The 22,217-nt window shown below is 57.3% G+C and overlaps 10 protein-coding genes across 10 annotated transcripts; 4 read left to right on the plus strand and 6 right to left on the minus strand.

Moving 5' to 3' along the window:
- Positions 1-882: 882 nt before the first annotated feature.
- On the minus strand, positions 883-2,091 carry CHGG_03823 (uncharacterized protein; the record flags this gene model as incomplete). The annotated part of the gene is made up of 3 exons (XM_001223036.1): positions 883-1,302; positions 1,360-1,935; positions 2,071-2,091. 3 exons carry the CDS (start codon positions 2,089-2,091, stop codon positions 883-885), a joined length of 1,017 nt encoding a protein of 338 aa, XP_001223037.1.
- A 498-nt stretch (positions 2,092-2,589) lies between these two features.
- Positions 2,590-3,333, minus strand: CHGG_03824 (uncharacterized protein; the record flags this gene model as incomplete). The annotated part of the gene is made up of 1 exon (XM_001223037.1): positions 2,590-3,333. The coding sequence occupies one exon, from the start codon at positions 3,331-3,333 to the stop codon at positions 2,590-2,592; it is 744 nt and encodes a 247-aa protein (XP_001223038.1).
- Positions 3,334-4,823: 1,490 nt separating this feature from the next.
- CHGG_03825 (uncharacterized protein) lies at positions 4,824-5,496 on the minus strand (the record flags this gene model as incomplete). The annotated part of the gene is made up of 2 exons (XM_001223038.1): positions 4,824-5,065; positions 5,136-5,496. 2 exons carry the CDS (start codon positions 5,494-5,496, stop codon positions 4,824-4,826), a joined length of 603 nt encoding a protein of 200 aa, XP_001223039.1.
- Positions 5,497-6,639: 1,143 nt separating this feature from the next.
- On the plus strand, positions 6,640-7,673 carry CHGG_03826 (uncharacterized protein; the record flags this gene model as incomplete). Its single annotated transcript, XM_001223039.1, has 3 exons — positions 6,640-6,872; positions 7,010-7,164; positions 7,456-7,673. 3 exons carry the CDS (start codon positions 6,640-6,642, stop codon positions 7,671-7,673), a joined length of 606 nt encoding a protein of 201 aa, XP_001223040.1.
- A 1,148-nt stretch (positions 7,674-8,821) lies between these two features.
- Positions 8,822-10,126, minus strand: CHGG_03827 (uncharacterized protein; the record flags this gene model as incomplete). The annotated part of the gene is made up of 6 exons (XM_001223040.1): positions 8,822-8,939; positions 9,012-9,231; positions 9,302-9,594; positions 9,704-9,810; positions 9,863-9,940; positions 10,013-10,126. The coding sequence occupies 6 exons, from the start codon at positions 10,124-10,126 to the stop codon at positions 8,822-8,824; spliced, it is 930 nt and encodes a 309-aa protein (XP_001223041.1).
- Positions 10,127-10,862: 736 nt separating this feature from the next.
- On the plus strand, positions 10,863-11,261 carry CHGG_03828 (uncharacterized protein; the record flags this gene model as incomplete). The annotated part of the gene is made up of 2 exons (XM_001223041.1): positions 10,863-10,994; positions 11,073-11,261. 2 exons carry the CDS (start codon positions 10,863-10,865, stop codon positions 11,259-11,261), a joined length of 321 nt encoding a protein of 106 aa, XP_001223042.1.
- A 135-nt stretch (positions 11,262-11,396) lies between these two features.
- On the minus strand, positions 11,397-12,425 carry CHGG_03829 (uncharacterized protein; the record flags this gene model as incomplete). Its single annotated transcript, XM_001223042.1, has 1 exon — positions 11,397-12,425. One exon carries the CDS (start codon positions 12,423-12,425, stop codon positions 11,397-11,399), a length of 1,029 nt encoding a protein of 342 aa, XP_001223043.1.
- A 1,384-nt stretch (positions 12,426-13,809) lies between these two features.
- Positions 13,810-16,050, plus strand: CHGG_03830 (uncharacterized protein; the record flags this gene model as incomplete). Its single annotated transcript, XM_001223043.1, has 2 exons — positions 13,810-14,042; positions 14,097-16,050. The coding sequence occupies 2 exons, from the start codon at positions 13,810-13,812 to the stop codon at positions 16,048-16,050; spliced, it is 2,187 nt and encodes a 728-aa protein (XP_001223044.1).
- A 597-nt stretch (positions 16,051-16,647) lies between these two features.
- On the minus strand, positions 16,648-17,637 carry CHGG_03831 (uncharacterized protein; the record flags this gene model as incomplete). The annotated part of the gene is made up of 3 exons (XM_001223044.1): positions 16,648-17,240; positions 17,310-17,325; positions 17,407-17,637. 3 exons carry the CDS (start codon positions 17,635-17,637, stop codon positions 16,648-16,650), a joined length of 840 nt encoding a protein of 279 aa, XP_001223045.1.
- A 1,084-nt stretch (positions 17,638-18,721) lies between these two features.
- Positions 18,722-21,754, plus strand: CHGG_03832 (peroxisomal hydratase-dehydrogenase-epimerase; the record flags this gene model as incomplete). Its single annotated transcript, XM_001223045.1, has 6 exons — positions 18,722-18,880; positions 18,951-20,174; positions 20,229-20,651; positions 20,760-20,905; positions 20,956-21,411; positions 21,478-21,754. The coding sequence occupies 6 exons, from the start codon at positions 18,722-18,724 to the stop codon at positions 21,752-21,754; spliced, it is 2,685 nt and encodes an 894-aa protein (XP_001223046.1).
- Between the last annotated feature and the right edge of the window lie 463 nt (positions 21,755-22,217).

The raw sequence follows: 22,217 nt of genomic DNA on the forward strand, positions 1-22,217 counted from the left end.
CACGCAGGCCCGCCACGGATCTCCCTTGTGGCTCCGCGTGATGCCGGAGCTTGTGGCTCGTGTTTTTTAGTTTGGGAGGCGAGAGGGATGTAATGTTTGGTTGAGTTCATCGGAGGGTAAGAGAATTTAAGGGGGGCGTGTAGAATCAGAGTGATGGCGAGGGTGAATTATCGGGAAAGGGGGGTGGGAGAAAGAGGTTTGCGGGGATGTTGCCTGAGGAGAGGCCGTATTTGGATTTGGTGGTGGATGGGGCGGGCGGGGAGGTGGTGGGGAAGACGGTTAAGTTGTTGAAGCCTGGGGGTGTGATTGCGAACTATGGGATGACGGTCGGGCCGAAGATGGACTGGCTGATGCAGGCGACGCTGAAGCATGTTGAGTTGAAGGGCACGACGATGGGGTCCAAGAAGGAGTTCAGGGAGATGGTGGAGTTTGTGAACGAGCACAAGATCCGGCCGGTTGTGAGCAGGGTGGTAAAGGGGCTGGACAACCTCGAGGGGATCGATAGTCTGTTTGACGACATGAAGGCGGGGCGGCAGTTCGGCAAGCTGGTGATCCAGATTGATGGAGACGACTCGCCGCCCAAGTTGTAAGAGTGGGTGAGACGTGGCAGGTGGAAGGGGAGGTGTCGCGGAGTCACACTCGTAGAATTTAGGTCTCAACCCAATGTGCCAGTTTAAACGCTAAATGGAGACCCTGCTGTGTACATGCTCGCCATGGCTTGACGTTGTAAAGCCCCCATCTCTTCGCTTCGGCTTACCACACCGTCTCAATAACGGGTTATCTCCCATCCCTCCCTACCTAACCAGCTGATACTCATATCTAGCATTGTTGTTACCACCCTACCAAGCCGGTCTGTGTATAGAACCCCCAAAACCACCGGGGCTAGTTCGCATATGGTGGTGGGGGATATGCTACTGGGGCATATGGTGGGGGGGATTCGTCCGGTCGATATCGGAAGCCCGGTTCAGTCATCCAGCGGGAGAGGGTGTCGACGTCCTTCTCGGAGACGAGTCTCTCATCCGTAGACACCGCCTCGGTGACGAGGCTATATATAGGCACGAGAAGTTCGCCATCCTGCTCACACGAGGTAGCCTTGACTTGAACTGTGAATCGGGTATCACTCCCGTGGGCCGAAGCATGGCGTTTCGCCTTGGTTTGGATCCACTGCAGGAGATTTGCCAGGCTCCAAAGCTCCCCCGATTGCTTTTGTCTCCAGGATATCAAGGCCCCAGGGTAAACCTGGGCAGCGGACGACTCCCAGAAACCCTTGCTCAAGTCAGCCCCGAATCGGCTGAGACAGATCTATTGGCAACCAGCGAAATAGATCCTGGGCATAAACTCTGAACAAGATTTCCTCACTGCAGCCTCACTGGGGTTACTAAGAGACCCATGGTTGTCCTGAACGACGATTTGGACAGCGTGGTTGATGGTGGCTCCGTGGTGTCGGCAGCTCCGAAGAGCCACGCAGTCAAGCTGCTCCTCTGACTTCATTGCCTCCATCAGGTTATCGTCCTGGATGACGATGGTGTACGGGGGTATCACACTCTCTCCTGCAGTGCGTAATTTGTATGCTGTCACTCGCTTGAAGCACTGCGCGTTCATCTCCTTCATCCTGTCGCACAAACCGAACCGAGGCGGAACGGAGTGGCCCGTGGCCTCTGTCCGAAAGCGACCGCATCTTGGGCCCGAAGCCTTCATGAATACCTTGCCGTGGACGACGTGGACAAAAAGATTCAGATGCAACGCGGTGGTGGGACGCGGCATTTGGCGGTATACATCGCCGGCGACATTGAATAGCTGCACCATGGTGACCGAATCCGTGACGAAATCCGCATTGCAGATGGTGAGTAGGACCTCGGGTTTATACTCAAGCAGGCTCTCATGTCCCGCGCGAAACAAACCCCGGAACATCTCGGGGTCGTCTGGATCTCCTCTCTGCATTGGAGTCGTAGTACCTCTCGGGGGTGAATTCGAACGGATTGAAGCTTGAAGGGGGTTTGATTGGGGGCCGCCCTACGATGGACGGATGGGTGTAGAATCCCGAAGTATAGGGTGGGCGTACCGACATACCTTCGATGATGACCGCGTCATGATTTGTTGTACAGAACCCCATCAAGACTCGTGCTGGAGTAAGGAATCCCTTGGTAGGTGCCCCCGAGCGGGTTAGGAAAAGGTGTAATGGCTCGGTGTCCATGTTGATCGGCCTATGTAGCGGAGCGGGATGGTTGAGAAGGGGCCGGGTTCAGTGGTATGATTTGCTGGCTACCGTTGGGCGTCTCGGGGGCGTTTAGCCTGTGGAGGTTGTAGGGATGTTGATACTAGTGCGTTGCGGTAGCGTTGCCTCGAGCCGGGCTTCATTGGGAATGTTGAGAACGGCGGGGTACTATTGGGTGGGCTCAACAGGTACTTTCAGTTGCAAAGGGAGAGCACTACCCATATACAGTACCGGTTCTGAACACCTTCAAGTTGGCCACCGAAATCCGCGACTGTACCTTCCTTCACACCATCGTCACAGTCCCATCGAACTGAACGGGTGGGGTCCGCGACTACCAGGCCTTCTTCGCCAGACGTAACCTACCTTCCAGATTCCTACTCCCGTCCCCCCATCACCGCCAACTCCTCCTCCGTCGGCCTCCGAATCCCCTCAAAATGCCCCACGCCGCCCCTCAACGACCCGCCATCATTCCACACCCAGACCCTCACGATCCCCTCGCCGACCTCCCCCGTATCCACCTCGGGCGTATTCATCATAACCGGCCACCCCTCCACGCCAATCTCCTCATCCCTCTCCATCACCCACCCCATCTGACACCGCCATTTTACCCCCTCCCCACCACCATCACCAACAAGAAACCGCCTCCCCCACGCCGCAAACACCGCCGCCAGCTGATCCGCCGTAAACCATCTCCCATTCCCCATCCCCACATTCCCATTCTCCCTCTGCACCACCTCGGACGCATACACCACCCTCAACTCCTCCAGCGTCGGCACCCTCACCCTCAACCCCTTCCCCTCCCCTCCCACAGATGACAAACCATCCAACTGCGCTCGCGCAGAAAGAATCAGCGCATGGAACCCGCACTCGAGGTCTGTGCCCGGCGTGGGGAGCCGTGTGTACCGGCCGTGGGGGAAGGCGTCCCAGAAGCGGTGGCGGGCGCGGAGGTAGGCGGCGCAGCGGCGGAGGGAGGCAGAGGGGGTGGGCAGGATGTCCCGGGCGAGGGAGGTGGGGAGGGGTGTTGGGGTGGGGATGGGAAGGGGGGGGTTGGGGTTGAGGGGGTTAGGGTTGGGGGAGTTGGGGGTGGATGGTTCACTGGGGGTGGTGGTTATGGCCATTGTGGTTGTTGTAGTTGTTGTGATGTGGTTGATGAATCCTAAATTCGAGGCTGAAGTTAGAATTAGGTTGGTTGGATACCAGTTGAGGTCTGGCGATCCGAGTTTAGCCGCGCCCCCCGATCCGGCACATCGATCGGCGATGTGGATCCCGGCGGCCCGTGAATGTCAGATTCAAAGGATCCGATCCGATGTCCAAAAGGAGGGAGGCGCCGTGTCTCGGACCGGATTTACAATTCCATGGCATGCCCTCTTGCTCAGCTTCCAGGTTCCCTCTACTATCTCCGGACTAGCTAATCGCCATGTGTCACGTTGCGTCATCAACCTTGCCTGCGGTGATCCTTCTACATAACTACATACGCCAGCTGACGGCGGGTCCTATGCTGTGGATAGGGGCGTTCAGGGGCGCTGCTGAGAATGTGAAACTGGCATCGGCTCAGCCCTCGGCCTGGGTTGGTGGGGTCCGGTTGACGAATACATCGTGCCATGCGGCGGAATGCGAATGCAACTACACAGTACATCAAGAAAAGGTCATGTGAGCGACGGCATAGCAGTGGCTCAAGTCAGCATCCAGAATGCTGCTCGATGGCGGGTTCGGGCCTATTCAATTCCAACGTTGCTTCGGTTGCTTCGGTAAAACTCGCCATTCTCCGGTCATTCCGTTGCACAAAAGCGAGATGACAGAAAAAGAGCGTTGTATTCGTATCCGAAAGCGAGTTGCGTTGGGTTGTGGCTGAGATCCTGTGTAACCTGGGGCCCAAGAGCCGACCGAAACATGCAGAGTTATTTCTAGAAGGTTGTTGGGAAACATGCGAGACTGGAACGAGTGCCGAGCCATGGTAGTATCCATGCAGCCTCACCCAGGTCTCAGCACAGAATCATACACCAAAGGTATATAATACAGTCCTGTGCAGGGAGAGTTCTTGGTGGGTATTCGCGAAGCAAGCTTGTCCCATTTCTGAAGCTGGCCTGCGAAAAGCAGTAAAACAAATCGCATGATCGTAAACACCACGGCTGGCAACATCCGCACACAACGCTGAAAGTAAAAAAAAAAAAAAAAAAATATCTGAACAATCGAAAAAAGAATTACAAGTCTGAGAGCAACCCTATCGAACCTGTGAACAGTTCAACAACTCCCAAGAAGAACCCAAATGCGGGTAGAAGATGGGCAGCCGTGGCCACCCGCGCGCATCGAGTTAAGGAAGCGAACCGCATGCCGCCTCAGAAAGCAGGCGAGCAATGAAAACCTGCCTGAGGCTGTTCCGAGGATACCAGACAGCCCTCGAGCCCGCCGGGTCCCAGAAAGCAACCCAACTCCCGACCAATGCAAGATGTCCCTCAGTTCGTTCATATGCGGGCATAGACCCAATTCCGGCTCCAGGCGCCACAACGAGTTTCCCGTCAAACCGATCATGTATACACGTCGCCGCTTCCATTCCCAGGTTCCCCCGTCGTCATGCATTATCGAGACAGTTTTGCGACGGTTCGGGCCCTCACATGAGCACGCACTTGGAGCAGCAGCCCGCCTGCGCGTCGTCGTCGGCCATGTCCATCTTGCCCATGCCGCCGCCGTTGTGAGAAAGACCGCCACCAATGGTCGGCCCGCCCTGCATCTCGCGGTTGTAATTCCTGATCGCCCGGACGACCTCGAAAAAGGCCGGCTCGACGTTCGTGTTGGTCTTGGCCGATGTCTCGAGGAAGGAGCAGTTGAACTCGTCTGCCAGCATCTTGCCCTCTGCAAACGGCTGTTAGCATCAAAGAAAAAGAAACGAGACACCACTCCGACTTTGAAAGAAATGGTTTACCTTCAACCGAGACCTTGCGCTCGCTCGCCAAATCAAGCTTGTTGCCGACGACCACCATGGGGAAAACGTCCTTGTCCTTGACGCGCAGGATCTGCTGTTGGAAGGTCCTGATCTCTTCGAAGCTCTCGCGGGATGTGATCGAGTAGACAAGGAGAAAACCCTCGCCGGTGCGCATGTATTGCTCCCGCATCGCCGAGTACTCCTCCTGGCCAGCTGTGTCTAGCACGTCGAGAAGCGCCACCTCATCGTCTACCATGCACTGCTTGCGGTACGAATCTACCAGAATATCAATCAATTGCTGCGGCGGCGGTAGAGGGGGAAGGGGTGGTTTGCTGCTGCGTACCCTCAATGGTTGGGTCATATTCGTCGACGAAATGCGACTGGATCAGCTGGATTGTGAGGCACGACTTGCCGACACCACCGCCACCGACCACCACCAATTTGTATTCTCTCGTGAACTGCGACGCGATCAGATACATGCGACAATCAGCCAATGAAAACCAATGGGGGGTGGCGATCGCACACAAGACGCGACAAGAAGCTGGGCAACATGGTCGGCCGGCCGATTGGGGGAGTGACAAAAACAACAAACCTTTGAGGCCATCTTTGTGGATGTGTGAACTGAGAAAAGAATCGAGAAAAAAGATGACGACTCAAGAACTGTGGCTGTTAGTCCTGTTGATGGAAAAAGCTGAGCTTCACCCTCAGACAAGGAAGACCGCTCTTCGATATGCCGAATTTACGGAGTCGGTCGCCAACCTTGCACGGGATAATTCCGATCGGTGTTGTTCGCCAAACGGGTAGAGGGGGGATGCTGGGACGACTGACATTGGTTTTGGGGAGGAATTGCCGTCTAGAAGAGAGCAGCGCTTGCGCGATGGTCCGATGTGGACGCGAGGCGAACACCCCTTTGGATTATGGGAAGATCGGCAATCGAATTTCTCTGGAACCGCCCGGGGGCTGGTGTTGCTTGCCTTTTGGTCCTGCCGAAGCTGGTGACTTGGTGGTTTATCGGGTAAGTGACTGTGCGGTGGCGATCACAGCAGGTCAGTCGGCTCGAGGTTGAAGGAGAAAGAGCTGCACGGAAAACGGAAAAACAGCTTGAGAAATCGAGATTACGCTGGAAGAACCGCTGTACCGCTGGCCAGAGAAGGTCAAGTTCAAAAGCGCGGCCAAAGAGGAAGAGCTGCAAGCCAAGGCAGCTAGGCGGAGAGTGGAAAGGGGTCCGTGTGCCTTCCGGGGTGCAAGTGGTGGGCCAGGCTCATCGCCCTTCTGATTCGCGAATGTCACGGCGCCAGACAGTGGGGGACAAAGGGTAGTTCCCCATCCATCAGCTTGGACTTGCCTGCTTTGGGGGTCGGCAAATTGTTCTTTTTACCCTCGCACTGTGGCAGACCGAGTGACCTCACTTCACGATACCTCCCTGACCACAATCCTGTCTCAGCCTGGATTCCTAGGTACCTAGGTAGGTAGCTTTGAGGCTGCTGTGTACCTCGCGGTCAAAATGGTGCAGAAAAGTGAGAATGGAAAGGCCACTGGTGACAAGCTGAGGGACACCCCATGCTTCTATCACCTTTCACATCACAAGTCATCTGTGGCGGATGAGGTTGTTGGCCCACCCCACATGCAAGCGCCCTGGTCCCTGAATGAGGACGATGAATCTTTTTGGAGTCCTGGTAGGGTCTATACAAGCATATTGCTTGTCAACTATCGTGAGGTTTTACTGGTTGACTGTGGGTAATAAGATGGCTACAGACTAGGAGAACAATTCCATCGCCAAGAATGAAGAGACGATTCGGAGTTGACGGAAGTGGCCTTTGCCAGAAATATCGAGTACAGTCCTATCGACCTAGGCATGTCAGGCACTGATGCAGAGCGGTCCTGGCCCCGCCCCGCTGCAGGATGCGCGAGCGGCTGTCCGCGTGGAGACCCAGCCAGAAGAACCCAGCCAAGCCCTGGGAAGTTCCTGCTGTTGGGACCGCCGTCAAGCAACGCGACCGCAGCTTCAATTCGCCGCTGTGGCTCGAGGGTGGGTAAGGCTGACGACAGCCTGTCGAGAGCCTCATCGCCTTACTGACCTCATATCGTCAGGTCGTCCTGGTGTCAGCAGTCAGCCACCTCTCCGAATGACGCATTGTTTTTTTCTTGTCCACACATGACCAAAATGACTGCGCCGTTGCGGATGGTGGTTCGAATCACTCCATTCGACTCAGCCTGAGGATCCGATGCAACGCACGCGGGTGGCTTCCAGAACTCTGCCGCATGTTCCTCGGCAGGCTAAGTTTGTGATCTGTAATTGGAACAGACGTCCCACGTTCAGGCCGAAACCCCCAATTCAGCAGACGAACCGACCGTGTATGTACAACCTGCGCGAGTTTCTGGATTCGAGGCAGGGCACTCGCTTGTTTAGTCGGCACGTCCATCCCGGAGAAGTGTGGCAGACAACACGGTCTGGGACGGGACAAGCAGTTCCACGGCGCACCAGAAGTGCCGCCATTGCCAATTCCTGATCACGGAAATGCCCTCGAGGGCGGCTAACCGGTGTAAACCAGGAGCCGAGATTCAGCGAGGTTCAGCGCGTCAATTCACGCCTCACTAATATGGTCAAGTTGATCGACAAGTCTTGGTTTGTAGCGACCCGATGAAGCGCGTTCCTCTCTCAGCAGGTGTGTGCTACCAAATTGTGGTGGATGCTACCAGACGCCAGACCGCCGTAAACAGCTGTGATGAAAAAGTGACCGACTGATCACATTTTCCCGAGGAAATCGGGGTGGCCGATTCGGGCCCGTTTTCTGTGCCGCAACTGCGCTTCCGCTGGAACACAGGAGGAACCCAGGTTCTCTGCATCGCGACCTTTCCGGGGCCTGGGACACGACGCTGGCAAGGCTGGCCGTCCGTCCGCCACAAACGCCGTGCGCTTGCTATCCCTGCGATATTGCGGGCCGGGAGAGAAGCTTCGTTTGAGAAGCAGGGGGACAAGACGGGAAGTGGGATTGGAGTTCCCCACACCTGATATTACCACTTCCGGTTGCTTTTGTGGGGTAATTAACGCAGCTCTCTCCTTTTGAACACGGCGAACGCCGTGTTGAGGGCTCGGTGAGCCGTCCTAGGCAGGATCTGTTGTTGGCGTGACACTGCCCTTGATTTTCTGTCCCTCGAGTCTTTTTCACCAAACTTGGAAACCCCCAAACCTAAAATCGAATCCTGGAACAGCTTGTGGCCATGGCTCCGATGGCTTCTGGCTATGTGGGGTTGTCTGTGCGCTAGCTTCTCTTTTCCTCCGTCGCCAAGCTCCATCTCGAATGAAACAAAATCACCTTCAGGGGCTCGATCAGTCGAAACTGGCGGAACAATCCCAACATCACACCCGAAACTCCCCGGACTTTCGCCTCGTTATGGCGCCCCCTATTCTATCGGACGGGTCATCAACCCTTCTAGAAGTAGTCTAGAAAATTGCCCGCCGAGGGTCTGCCGAATAGGGAAAGCGATTCACGACATGGGGACCCGTGGGAGTGACACCATCCCGTATTAATTTGCCGCCTGTGTAGGCGAACAAAGATCCGCTCTCGCTTGCAAACTGCGCACTGTACGGTCAAAAGACGACCCGGGACCCTTATCACCAGGGCTCAAAGGATGGAGTTGAACCAACGTCGATTACTTTCCACCACGGCCAATGGCCGGATGCGTCACTTCGATTCTTCCACCTCGTCATCCTCAATTTCCTCCTCCTTCCCTGGCGTTATCAGCGTTCCCGTCACATTTAACAGGACCTCGGGTGTGATGGTTTCGAGATACTCTTTGTCCCTGCGTGGCCGGTCAGCCTCCCCTCGCATCACACAAATCTTACGCGCGTATACAAGGAGAGACGATACATACCTCCCCACCAGCGTCACGACGTTCTTCTTCTTGCCCCACCGCGGATAGCTCCCGACTTTGACCCCCTTTGGCTCGACACGCGCGGCCAGCTCTGTGAGATACTCGGCCACCGTGCTCTCGGACAGCGGCGTCAGGATGCTGACCCGAATGATCCCCTTGCCCTCCGGGTCGGTCAGCCGGGGAAGAATGCTAGGCGTCATGCCCTTGAGGAGCTGGGTGACTGTTGTTTTTCATTATCAGCATACCTCACTCATGTTTGGATGACGCCACCAAGAATGAAAAGGCCTTACATAGTCTTGGTATGCCGGGCAGCACATGCACATTTCCGTTGACCACGGCAATGGGCACCCAAAGGTCCTGGCAGGGGAATAGGAATTGTTCCTTAAGCGGCCGGTTCACGTCAGTGGGCAGCTCGACCATGCGCAGTTTCGCACGCCGCGCTGGTGAGTCCTCGTCCCAGTTGAAGACGGCCTGGTCGGGTTTCGGCTTGGAGAGCTGCTTCATCAGCGCATAGGCCTCGTCGTGTAAGATTAAGGGCAGGTCGAAGGCTTTGGCTATTGACTTGTAGGTGATGTCGTCGTGGCTGGAATGGTAAGTATTGGAGAGGATGGGTCAAAGGGGTGGCCTACGTTGGGCCAATGCCGCCGCTGGAAAAGGTTAGCCTAAGATAGGTACCCAGAGGCACTGTCTACGAGGCGACTTGCCTTGTCACCACAAAGTCATATCGCTCGCTCATACGGCGGACAGCCTCGACAATCTCGGCTTCGTCGTCTTCGACGACTTCAACGCGTTTTAGGCTCTGCCAGGTGAGGTAAGTGGCATGCCGTGAACCATTTTTGAAAGTGACATACAATCCCTAAACCGAAACACCATTTGGCAAAAGAGTGCGAGTTGGTCTTCCTCTTTGCGTCAGCCTCCGTAACAACTACCTACGCAGTCATGCTCCGGCAACTCACGTCTTTAGTCTACAACAATATCACCAGTCAGCGTCGGCAATCTACACAGACAATTTTGCAACCTGCCTTTCCACCCAACACTTCATCGCCAATGATAAGGCATGCTGCCGTCTGAATCTTTCTCGAGGCTCGCTCACTTGCTGTAACCCCTGACGCCATTGTGCTGGCCACCGCTGTCCCTCTTGCTGCGGCAGATGAGTGAGCGAGGTTAGGGAGCGGCCGTAAGAAATGACGTGATACTTGAGATAAACGTGAAAACATGGGGTCGTCTGCGCAGGCTGTTGTTATAAGGGCTAGGCGTGCTTTATACATGCATGTATGTATGTAGTTTATATGGAGCGGACCTGCAAAGAGCGGATGAATCGACCCCGAACCTGCCGCGTTCCAGGCACTTGGGGGCAATTGCTCCGGCTCTTGTTGTGAAGGGGAGTGGGGCTGGGCAGCTCGAGACTGAGTGAATGCGGGGCAGGGCACTCCAACATGCACCCCACCTCAAACCACGACTGACGCGAGTTGATCGCCGAGCTCAAACGTGACAGAGGTATCAACAGACCAGACAGACGAGACGACCATCACCATGGTATACCACCCCCCACAGCCTCTCAAAGCCAATGGGGAGCCCCAGATTAAACCGCTCAGTGGCTCCGGAGCGTCCTCAAGCTAACGACCGTCCCTTCTAGAGTTCCGAAGCGAGGCTATATACGTTCTCGCAAGAGACAAAAGACCACCTGCGAAAGTTCCGTTTGGGGACATCGCGGTCCAACGACCCTCAGGCCGTCATCTGTATGTATGTCTCGCGACACCACCCTCGTCTTCACCTGTCAAACTCGCCCATCCCCTGACCCTAAGAATCACCGAGAGACGTCCGCCAGCTGACCTTCTGCCCGCCCCAGACATGATCGATAAGCAAACCAAGGAAATCCGTCAAGATGAAGACCAAACAGTGTACAAGTCCCTCGACGAGCTCGCCGAGGATTTGCCAGACCACGCGCCGCGGTTCGTGCTGCTGAGCTATCCGTTGACGCTGGTATGTCAACCAAGCCGCTGCACAACAAGCGTATACATGAGGGCTGGAGTCTTAAAACTGACTTGATACCTGTCGCAGCCTTCCGGCCGGCTCTCGGTCCCCTATGTCATGCTCTACTACCTCCCGACGACGTGCAACAGCGAGCTGCGCATGCTGTACGCCGGGGCCAAAGAGCTGATGCGGAATACGAGCGAGGTGACGCGGATTCTGGATTTGGAGAGCGCTGAGGAGTTGGAGGAGGTTCCCGAAAAGTTGGCATCTCATTAGAATTGCCGTGAGGAAACAAGAGCGCAACCGAGGGTGAAGAGGGAGGGGGGGATGGGGGAGCGCGAAATAGTGGGCATTACGAGTGATGATCTTGAACGATAAAGGCCATATTTTGTTTACTCCAGGCATTATAAGCTAGCCCTCCGGCACAACTTCCTTCGGGTCCAAGCCAATCTGTCCCGCCAACCCCCTAACCACCTGTTTCAGCGCGAGACACGCGGGGCTGTCCGGGAACGAGTCAAAGAAGCTCTCGCCATAGTCACACGCCATGCCTAGCCGGGGGTCCAGTGGTACCGCACCTAGGAACGGGATCCCCATCTCCGCCGCCAGCGCCCGGCCCCCGCCCGTCGTCGCCTGAAAGATCTCGGTCGCGTGCGTGCACTTGGGACACACAAAGAGCGACATGTTCTCCACCAACCCCAGAATCCGAATGCCCGCCTTCCGGCAAAAGTCAATCTCCTTCCGCACGTCCAGCAGCGATACCTCCTGCGGAGTGGTGACCACAACGGCACCCTCGATCCGGCTCTCCTTCAAAAACGTGTTTACGCTCAGATGCTCGTCGCTCGTGCCTGGCGGGGTGTCCACCAGCAAAAAGTCCAAATCCCCCCACTCGACGTCCTTCAGAAACTGCTTGATCAGGCCATTCTTCTTTGGTCCGCGCCAGATGATGGCGTCGTCGCGGTTGGGCAGCATGAACTGGATGGACATGACGGCGAGGTTGTCGGCGGCCCAGACGGGGGACCAGCCGCTGCCGCTGACGTGGATGGTCTCGGCCTCGACGCCGAGCATCTTGGGGATGCTGGGCCCGCAGATGTCCGTGTCCATGACCCCGACCGTCGCCTCCGGGTTCGTCGCCAGCGCCTGCGCCAGCTGCGCCGTCAGCGTGCTCTTGCCCACCCCGCCCTTGCCGCTGAGCACCAGGATCTTGTGCTTGACCCCCGCCAGCCGCGCTGTGATCGCCGGGAGGTCCGGGTCGGGCCCCTTGGGCGCCGATGCGCATATTGCTTGGTTGGGACACCCGGCGCACGAGTCGGCGGTGCCGGCCTGTTCCGATTCCGGGCCGGGGCAGTGTTCGGGTTCGGGGGCGACGAGCTGCGGTTTCTGCTTGAGCGGGTTCGCGAGGACGTCCTCGACGGGCTCGGGGGTTTCTAGAGATGGTCCCATGATTGGTGAGCGTAGCGAAACTACTCGATATGGGCTGTGGTGAGGAATGCAGTCCTCAGGTTTTCGTTGTGTTTGGCTTAGAAATCGCCCCCCCATGGCTGTCCCGGAGTTTATGGTGGGGCTTTCACTTATCTTATCGCCCCCACCCCGCCGAACATGGGGCCGGCGCTTGCGCTCAGCGGGCACTGCGGGTCAACTGCCGATCCCGGACACCCCACGTTTCCGTCCCAAGCCCACGGAAAGACTGGCGAGATGGAACCCGGGCCTCGAGCATCCATGGACCGCTTTTGGGATGGGATGGGATACGATGGTAAGCCGCGGGATAACCGTGTTTATCCGGTAACGGTTCTGGGCCTTCTTGGAACTGGCTCAATGGGGGTCATCCTGTCGAGACGAAGCAACACGTACGCATCCCTCACAAGTCCGCAGAAAATGAATATGAGACCATATGCCCATCCATCAGGAGCGGGGAAAGGATCGAATCGGAACTCTCGATGGATGCCACCTTCTCGGCCCGTCTCGTCAAACAGGCCACCGCCAAATGGGGTCATCCATCACATGCTCGCTCGCCCTGAGACTCTCCACCGGTGTCGTCCTCCTGCGGAGCGCGGCGGCCCATGAGCGGTGACAGGGCTGCTGTCTGATACGACGGGAGGTTCAGGGAAAAGAGATGAGTGGCGGTCTGCGTTCGCTTCTTTGCTTCACTTGCGCCCGTCGCCCTTCTAATAGGTGGTCCCATGGGGTCCCGCGTCCTAGATCGGAGCGCAGAGTGCAGCCGCCCACTCCCACATCATGACCCCCGTGGTAGGGTAGGAAGACATGACATGCCGCCTTGCGCTGGGGAGTCAAGCGGGCCGTTGACTCGAGAGACACCGCTCTCTTTGCGCTCGACTGGTGATTGGGCATCGGTCCTCCACCGGGCCAACCACGTCATTAGATGGCGCTACTCGAGGGGTGTGTTCATCGTCGGGCGCCTATGGCATCGTAAATTGCGGGGGACGTTGGGTAGTCATCGGTAGCAGGGTGCAGATGCGCGGGAGAAATACAACGGTCTGAACTTGACGTTGGGCCATTTGTCAATGGTCGAGGAGCAAAGTCTGGGGGAGGCGTGCCCATCCAATCCATCGCAGATGCAGGCGGGAGAAGAATAGGGCAGCCTGTCAGGAGCCGTCACAGATGCAGGAGGAGGAAATTGGCGAAGGTGAGTGGTAGGTTCAGATGGCGGCTGGAGCCGTTTTGGCGGACCCTGCATGAGTCGTTCATATGACAGCGTGCGGGAGAAGAAAAATTAGCGTGTCGAGCAGACTCGAGCTAGGGTGCGACCCCTGCCGGGCCCTGTCAAAAAACTCCCGGGTCATTGTCATTGGAACCACGCACCTCAACGATGCTTGACTCCCACGCTGGAATGAGGCCAGAACCCAGCCAGGACTCCACACCACTTCGCAACCCACTGCTGCACCGTTGCCCCATCTCAGGTTTTCGTCGAATCGAGAGAGGACGCCCAACATCGTTTGAAGCAGATAATAACCCAAGTCGCGGCTCCCCGCGCGGCTTTGCGGCTCATTGTTCGACATCTGTCAAGCTGCATGCCAGTGCTTCGACCTCCCCTGACGCGTTGTTCGTCGCACCTCCTGTCCGCACGTAAACAAATAAACAATCGAGGGGCATCAGGGCACCACCGCATGACGCGGGAAGCCAGTCATCCCCCTGCAAGTCATTCCCCCTGAACATCGCCGCGCCGATTTGCGCTCGTGCCAGATCGTCGATGGGTTTGAAGATGATGCCGACAACGAAAAAAAAGCTGGGGTCGATCGGCTTGTTTATGCGACAGGCCGATGGAAGCGTGGGTGGTCCCCAGACCGGGGGCACAAGCAGTGCCCGGGCCGCAGGAGTGGGCCAATCCGCAACGCCTGGGCCTGTTTTGCCAGGGGCAAGCCACGCGACCGCGACAGGCTCACAGCTTCCACAGCTGCAACCCCCACACGAAATTATCGCGGCGCGGCAAGAACGCCAGCAGCAACAACAGCAACAACAGCAACAACAGCAACAACAGCAGCCGCAGCAGCAGCAGCAGCCCGACACTCCCGCGACTGCCAGGTCAATACCCGCACCGAGGACCGGCCGATTGACGGCTCCAGCCCAGCCAACCGCGACCATGAGCCTCCCCGTGCAGCATCTCCACCCAATCCAAAGGACCAGGACGTCCGCCTCTGACACTGCGCGGGAAGCCCAGCGGGGCCCCAACGCGTGGGAGGACTCGACGGTGGCGTCCATGTTTGGCGACAACGAGAGCAGGGCTCCATCCAGGGCTCCCTCGGAGAGGTTACGTGTGCCCCAGGGACATGGCCGCCATTACAGCGATGGTCCGCCGCAGCGGGCACTTCCCGCCCCGCCCACGCGCGCCCAGCCCAAACACGACGAGAATCTGCCGTTCGTCATTGGCGAGAACGGCGTGCTCAAGGTCATCCCGGCACCCAATACCCAAAAAGCACCGGAAACAGCTCCTTTAGCCACCACCAACGCCACTTCCGGAGGCATCTTCGACGACCAGAGTGTCAGGCAGGACGACGCATACCATGAAGGTCGTCAGATTTTCGAGACGCCCACCAAAGCCAGCGGGCTGAGGCGCACCAGGCTGGCATACCGAGATAACCGCGAGATTAAGAGCAATGCATCCTCGGAGCGAGGGGGACCGACGTATTCACCAGGGTCACAGAGCGTAAGCCTGTCGCCCGAGAGACAGGCAGAGGCGGGTGGCCATATCGACAAGATCAGGTTCCAGGAGCGTATGTCACGCGAACGCGAGAGGCAACGAGAGCGCGACCGGGAAATAGAACGGGAGAGGGAACGACAACGCGAGCAGGAACGTGAAGCCGAGCACAAGCGGTCCACGGTATTCGAAAACTTGACTCCCCTCAACTTCGACGATCCCGATTTCGACAACACCAAGGCCGCCGTTGCCTCACCGAGCTCCACCCTCGACGCGGAGGCGCTTAAAGAAGCCCTCCAACGCACACCGCGAGCAAACCGCCAGCCGCAATATCAACAGAAACAGCTCTTCGCACAGCAAACCAACATCCTCAGCGGGGCACCTCCCCCCCTCAACCTCAGCCGGACGAACAGCCGCCGGCAAAAATCACCAACCAAAGAACTAGCCCCGGCCCCGACCACCTCTCGAAAGCGCCGCCAAAGTCTTGATTACAACGACGCCGAGCTGCACGCCATGAGCTACTCGGACCTTCGCGGCCAAGCCTTCGACTTTGACCCACAGACAGCCGCGCTGCAACAAACATCGGCCCCACCCGCGGGAGGCAGCATCGAGGAGCGGTTAGAGCACTACAAGAAAAAAGGCAGCATGGACCAACACGAGTTCTTTGCGAGGATTAATGTGGACGAGTGGGACGAGGCGGGCGACTGGTTCCTGGCGCGCTTCGGCGACATCATGCTGCGGCTGAAACAGGCGCGCAGGACGAAGCGTCGGCTAGTGCAGCAGTTTGAGGATGAGGTCGCCACGCGCGAGGAAGCTGTGCGCGGGAAGATTGAGGGGATCGGGCGCACCCTCGAGGACCTTAGGCAGGAGGGCCAGACGATGATGGAGGGGAAGGATGTGGACATCGAGTTTTGAGTGGATGTGAATGCAGGATGGAGGGGACGGGGGTGTAGAGCGTTGTTGGAGCCCAAAGGCCAGAAGCCAGCCCGAGGGGAAGCGGTAATGCGGGAGCGGACAGGGTTGGGTGGCATGTTGATTTCGTGGTAGGGGATGTATACGAACGAGTTTGCTCGCAGCTCTGGTGCGGTGTTGTGGCTATTTCTGTTTCTGTTTTCTTATTTCGTCTCAACCGGCTGGACTTATGATTAACGACCTAACGAACAAGACCAAAACTTCAATGACCAACGACATGACTAACGACTTAACGGTATGTTTTAACGACTTTACGACAAAACGAGATACAGCGAGGTGGACATGGGCAAGCGGACAATAGCCTCCCAATTCCCCAAGCCACGGCTGGCTGCCTTCTTACATAGCAGGCGTGCGATGGGGGATTCATTGATATATAGATGGGTGGGTATCTAGGCAGTTATATCCGGTAGATTGTCCTTTCTTCACGAGCTAAAACACCACGATTATATATATACCTTTATTTCTCTTTCCAAACCAGTCCCCTTCTAACCCACCACCCCAACCATCACCCCCTTCCCCCCTCCTCTCAACACCCAGACTCTAAATAACCATACTCTCCACCACACCCCGATCCCTCCCGACCACAATCCTCAACTGACACCCCTCTCTCCCCTCCACCCCCGCAAACACCCCGCGCCGCACCCCCTCCGTATACAGCTCGTACGCCGGATAATACGCGTCCACAAACCGCCGCACCTGCTCCTCCCCCATCACGCTCCCCCGCTCCCGCCGCAGCTGCGCCTCCTGCTCGGCCCGCCACCCGTACACATACTCGGTGTCCTCGGCGTCGATGTGCACGAACGCGTCCAGCGCCGTGCTCAGCAGGTTCCAGTACGCCGCCAGTTGGCTGTTCACCCACTGCAGGTGCTCGAGTTTGTGTTGGTGGAGCGTGCGGGACGGCTGCCGCCATTGGTGGGTTAGCTGGGAGGTGGGGAGGGGGCGGAAGCCGATGCACCACCCTTCGAGGATTATGACGCGCGGGGGGGAGGTGGCGGAGGTGAGGGGCCAGCTGGAGGGGGATAGCCGGTCGCCGAGACCGGAGAAGGCGGATTTGTCGTATTGGGGGATGGGGGTGGGCTTGTTGGTGGTGAGGGCCGTGAGGAAGTTGGTGAGGAGGGGGATGTCGTGCGTTCCTGGGGGGTGGGAAGGGGAGGGTGGTTAGCGGGTTGGTTGGTGGTGGAATGGGAGTTGGGACGACAAACCTGGCTCGCCGCGATACTGCACCAGCGCGTTGTCGGGATGCGCCGCCGCTAACGCGAGCTGGTCTGCGTGTGTAAGGTAGAAGTCGTCGATGCTCACAACCAAGGTGGGCAACCCGGCGCGATCCTGCAGCGTCTCGGCCAGGGCGCGCACGAGGGTGGTCTTGCCTACCCCTTGGACCCCATTTAGCCCTACAATAAACGGCCGCGGGTTTTCCTCTCCGACATGCTGTTTCTTGTACTCCTCTATGCGAGAGAGGATGAAGGGGATGCAGATGGGCGACTTGTCGTCGACCACGCGAGACTGGAGAGGTGGGTCTGGGGTTTCCATATTGATCAGCTTAATCCTGGCTAGCTGTCCAAGATTATCATTCGGGGCGCCGTAGTTGGACAGTCAAGCATAACTAAATCGAGACTGTCATTCCAGACATATTATCATGGCTACGACCAAATGCGGGTGATGGATGTTAGGGAGTGCGATGACGACAGAACGGCCATCTTGGCGCGGCGATGCGGGGTGCATCAATTGGGGTCGTGGGGAAGCGCAATTGTGGGGGAGCTGTCAAATGCAGGGCATGGAACTTGTTCTGACTTGGACGAAATGACCAGAGAATGCAAAAATGTTTTCAGTTTCATAGTTATTGGATTAGAGAGTGATTTGATCTGGATGGTTTCCCATCAGACTATCCATCCCAAGGGATGCTTCCAAGGTTACCTCTCGTCTCAAGCTTGAGGCAAGTGTCAGATCCTAGGCCCTTGAGGATGGATGATGCTAGACCTGGCCTCGGCTTGGAGAAGTTCGGCAACTCCTCTTGAATATCGATCTGGTGCCTCGAAAGTTGGGCCCATGTTACTTTTCGGCCTATCCTGATTGTAAGACTTGGTATTATTTGGTTCCGCTGCACATTAAATTCTCAACTGTTTCATACTGATAGCACAATGACCCATGCCTCCGGTATCATGTCTCTTCGCGCCCCAAAACGTTCAACCGGCGAAGTCGTTTGGAAAAGGTCACCCGCGAAGTTGAGCTTGGCTGATTGGCTAGAAGTTGACCGGGATGACGGCCGGGGCGAGTTGCATGTGAAAAAGGCCCTGCCGCGAGGCCACATCCCCACTCTCGGCAACGGTGGCTAACAGTGGGGATGGAATGTGCCAGCAAGCGACAGCCGTATTGCCTCGGCTTAACACGCCGGCAGCTCAGCACTGACACCGCTTGCCGACGGACAATACGTCAAGGGCGCTGCTTATAGAAACTGCAACGTTTCCGGCTCGCAACTCCCAATCCCGCCGTGCTTCTTCCCGAATCAATCTCTCGAGTAGTTTGCTTTACTGCGAAACTCTCAATTTTGTTGTTTTCCTCTTTTTTTGTTCTAGCCGTTCCGTCCCCATTTCCAAACACACATCACATACTCGACATGTCGGACCAATTGCGATTCGACGGCCAGGTCGTTGTCGTCACCGGCGCGGGCGGCGGTCTCGGCAAGGCCTATGCCACCTTTTTTGCATCGCGCGGTGCTAGCGTCGTAGTAAACGATCTCGGCGGGTCATTCAAGGGCGAAGGTAACGACTCTAAGGTCAGTCAGTCCCATTATGTTCACGCGCCCAGGCACGCGCCTCTCTCGTTCGTGTAGCTGACAGGTCTAGGCCGCTGATGTCGTCGTCAACGAGATCAAGGCTGCCGGCGGCAAGGCCGTCGCCAACTACGACAGTGTAGAGAATGGTGACAAGATTATCGAGACGGCTATCAAGGCCTACGGCCGCATCGACATCCTCATCAACAATGCCGGTATTCTGCGCGACATCAGCTTCAAGAACATGAAGGACCAGGACTGGGACCTGATCTTCAAGGTCCACGTCAAGGGCAGCTACAAGTGCTCCCGCGCCGCCTGGCCCTACTTCCGCAAGCAAAAGTACGGTCGCGTCATCAACACGGCCTCGGCCGCCGGCCTGTTCGGCAACTTCGGCCAGGCCAACTACTCGGCTGCCAAGCTCGCCATGGTTGGCTTCACCGAGACTCTCGCCAAGGAGGGCGCCAAGTACAACATTGTCGCCAACGTCATCGCCCCTGTGGCCGCTAGCCGTATGACCGAGACCATCATGCCGCCGGATGTCTTGGCCCTCATGAAGCCTGAGTGGGTCGTGCCGCTCGTGGCCGTGCTGGTGCACAAGAACAACACGTCCGAGTCCGGCTCCATCTTCGAAGTTGGCGGCGGCCACATCGCCAAGCTCCGATGGGAGCGGTCCTCTGGTCTGCTGTGCAAGTGCGACGACAGCTACACTCCCAGCGCTCTCATCAAGAAGTGGGATCGCGTGACCGACTTCTCCAACCCGCAGTATCCCAGCGGTCCCAACGACTTCGTAACCCTTCTCGAGGACTCTCAAAAGCTCGGCCGCAACGAGCAGGGCGAGAAGATTGATTTCACTGGCCGGGTCGCTCTCGTCACCGGCGGCGGTGCGGGCATCGGCCGTGCCTACTGCTTGGCTTTTGCCAAGGCTGGCGCTGCTGTCGTCGTCAACGACCTCGTGAACCCCGACGACGTCGTCAACGAGATCAAGAAGCTGGGCGGCAAGGCCGTGGGTGCCAAGTTCTCGGCCGAAGACGGTGACGCGGTCGTCAAGACCGCCATCGATGCTTTCGGCCGGATTGATATTGTTATCAACAACGCTGGTATCCTCAGGGACAAGGCTTTCACGAACATGGATGACAACCTGTGGGACCCCGTCATGAATGTGCACGCCCGCGGCACCTACAAGGTCACTAAAGCTGCTTGGCCTTACTTCCTGAAGCAGAAGTACGGCCGTGTTGTCAACACTACCTCGACCAGCGGTATCTACGGCAACTTTGGACAGGCCAACTACGCTGCGGCGGTAAGTCGGAAAAGATAATTAGGAAGAGGGCAGAGCAGCCGCTAACTCGGACAGAAATGTGCCATTCTCGGCTTCTCGCGTGCCCTCGCACTCGAGGGTGCTAAGTACAACATCTTCGTCAACACCATCGCCCCTAATGCAGGCACGGCCATGACCAAGACCATCCTTCCCGAGGAACTCGTACAGGCCTTCAAGCCCGAGTACATCGCTCCTCTGGTGCTCGCTCTCAGCAGCGACAAGCTGCCCAACCCGACGGGCGGTCTGTACGAGGTCGGCAGCGGCTGGGTTGGCCAGACGAGGTGGCAGCGTACCGGCGGCCACGGCTTCCCCGTCGACGTGCCGCTGACCCCTGAGGCGGTCGTCAAGAACTGGGAGCCTATCGTCACCTTCGATAGCCGGGCTGACCACCCCGAGAAGACGCAAGACAGTCTGCAGAAGATCATGGCCAACATGGAGAACCGGAGCGGCGAAGGAAAGGTATGATCTGCTTTCTATCCGCTAGTTCTTCCGCTTCATCTATGTACAATAGCATTATGAAATATCCTATGTAGAATACATGATATGTTAACGCGTCCGTCTCCGTAGAGCGCCGGTGGGAACCAGTATCTCGATGCCATCCAGCAGGCGCTGAAGGCCGAGGGCAAGGGAACCGAGTTCAAGTTCACTGAGCGCGACGCGATGCTGTACAATATCGGCATCGGTGCCAAACGGACCGATCTGCGCTACATCTTGTATGCCCACTGACCTCTTACTTCCTTGCGCACAACTAATAAGCATCCAGCGAGGGTCACGATGACTTCCAAGTCATCCCCACTTTCGGCGTGATCCCGCCCTTTGACGCCGAAACCCCCTACAACCTCGATGACCTCGTCCCCAACTTCTCCCCCATGATGCTCCTCCACGGCGAGCAGTATCTCGAAGTCAGGAAGTACCCGGTCCCCACCTCGGGCCGCCTGATCTCGAAGGCCAAGCTGCTCGAGGTCGTCGACAAGGGCAACGCCGCCATCGTCAAGTCGGGCGTGACCACGGTCAACGCCGAGACGGGTGAGGACGTCTTCTACAACGAGATGACCGTCTTCCTCCGCGGCTGCGGCGGTTTCGGCGGGCAAAAGAAGCCCGCCGACCGCGGCGCCAGCACGGCTGCCAACAAGCCCCCCGCCCGCGCCCCCGACGCCGTCGTTGAGGAGAAGACCACCGAAGAGCAGGCCGCCGTGTACCGCCTGAGCGGCGACTACAAGTAAGCGCCCCCATCATCCCCTTCCCCCCCTCCCCAAATAAAATGACACTAACACGCAAAAAACAGCCCCCTCCACGTCGACCCCTCCTTCGCCAAGATGGGCGGCTTCAAGCAGCCCATCCTCCACGGCCTGTGCTTCTTCGGCTTCGCCGGCAAGGCCGTCTACGAGAAGTTTGGCGCCTTCAAGAACATCAAGGTGCGCTTCGCGGGCACCGTCAACCCCGGCCAGACGCTGGTCACCGAGATGTGGAAGGAGGATGGCGGGAAGAAGGTCGTCTTCCAGACGCGCGTCAAGGAGACGGGGAAGTTGGCGATTGGGGGCGCTGCTGCTGAGTTGGTTTAGGGGGCTGGTTTTGGTAGTGGTGGTGGTGGTCGGAGTGAGGGTGGTGAAGGGGCGTGGGGTGGTGCGAGGGGGGATGGAGGGGGCGGTGGGGAAGGGAAAGAAAGGGGGGACTGGGAGTCGTTGGTGCAGGCGATGGTGCTCTACTATTGCATGAACCCGTGGTAGGGCTGAGGATTGGGTATCAGGGATTGATCGGTTTTGAGATGTATAATTAGGGGAGGTTAGCATTGCTTGTTAGACTGGTCACAATTTGAATACTGAGTTCATCTATTTACTTTATTATTAATAACTTTGGCTGTCCTTTACCGAAGCACTAAACGGAGGTGGTTTGCTGGATCACCACGTTCTAGACAAGCCTCTCTTTTAGTGATTGTAACTGTCGTCATTCCATTTGGATGGGTATCATAATCTGTGCTTCCTCTAGCTAATATAGCCCCATGATCCTTCCCGTCTCCGATCGTCA

The sequence above is a fragment of the Chaetomium globosum genome, genomic scaffold, assembly GCF_000143365.1.
Source record: "Chaetomium globosum CBS 148.51 scaffold_4 genomic scaffold, whole genome shotgun sequence".
NCBI classification, from domain to species: domain Eukaryota; kingdom Fungi; phylum Ascomycota; class Sordariomycetes; order Sordariales; family Chaetomiaceae; genus Chaetomium; species Chaetomium globosum.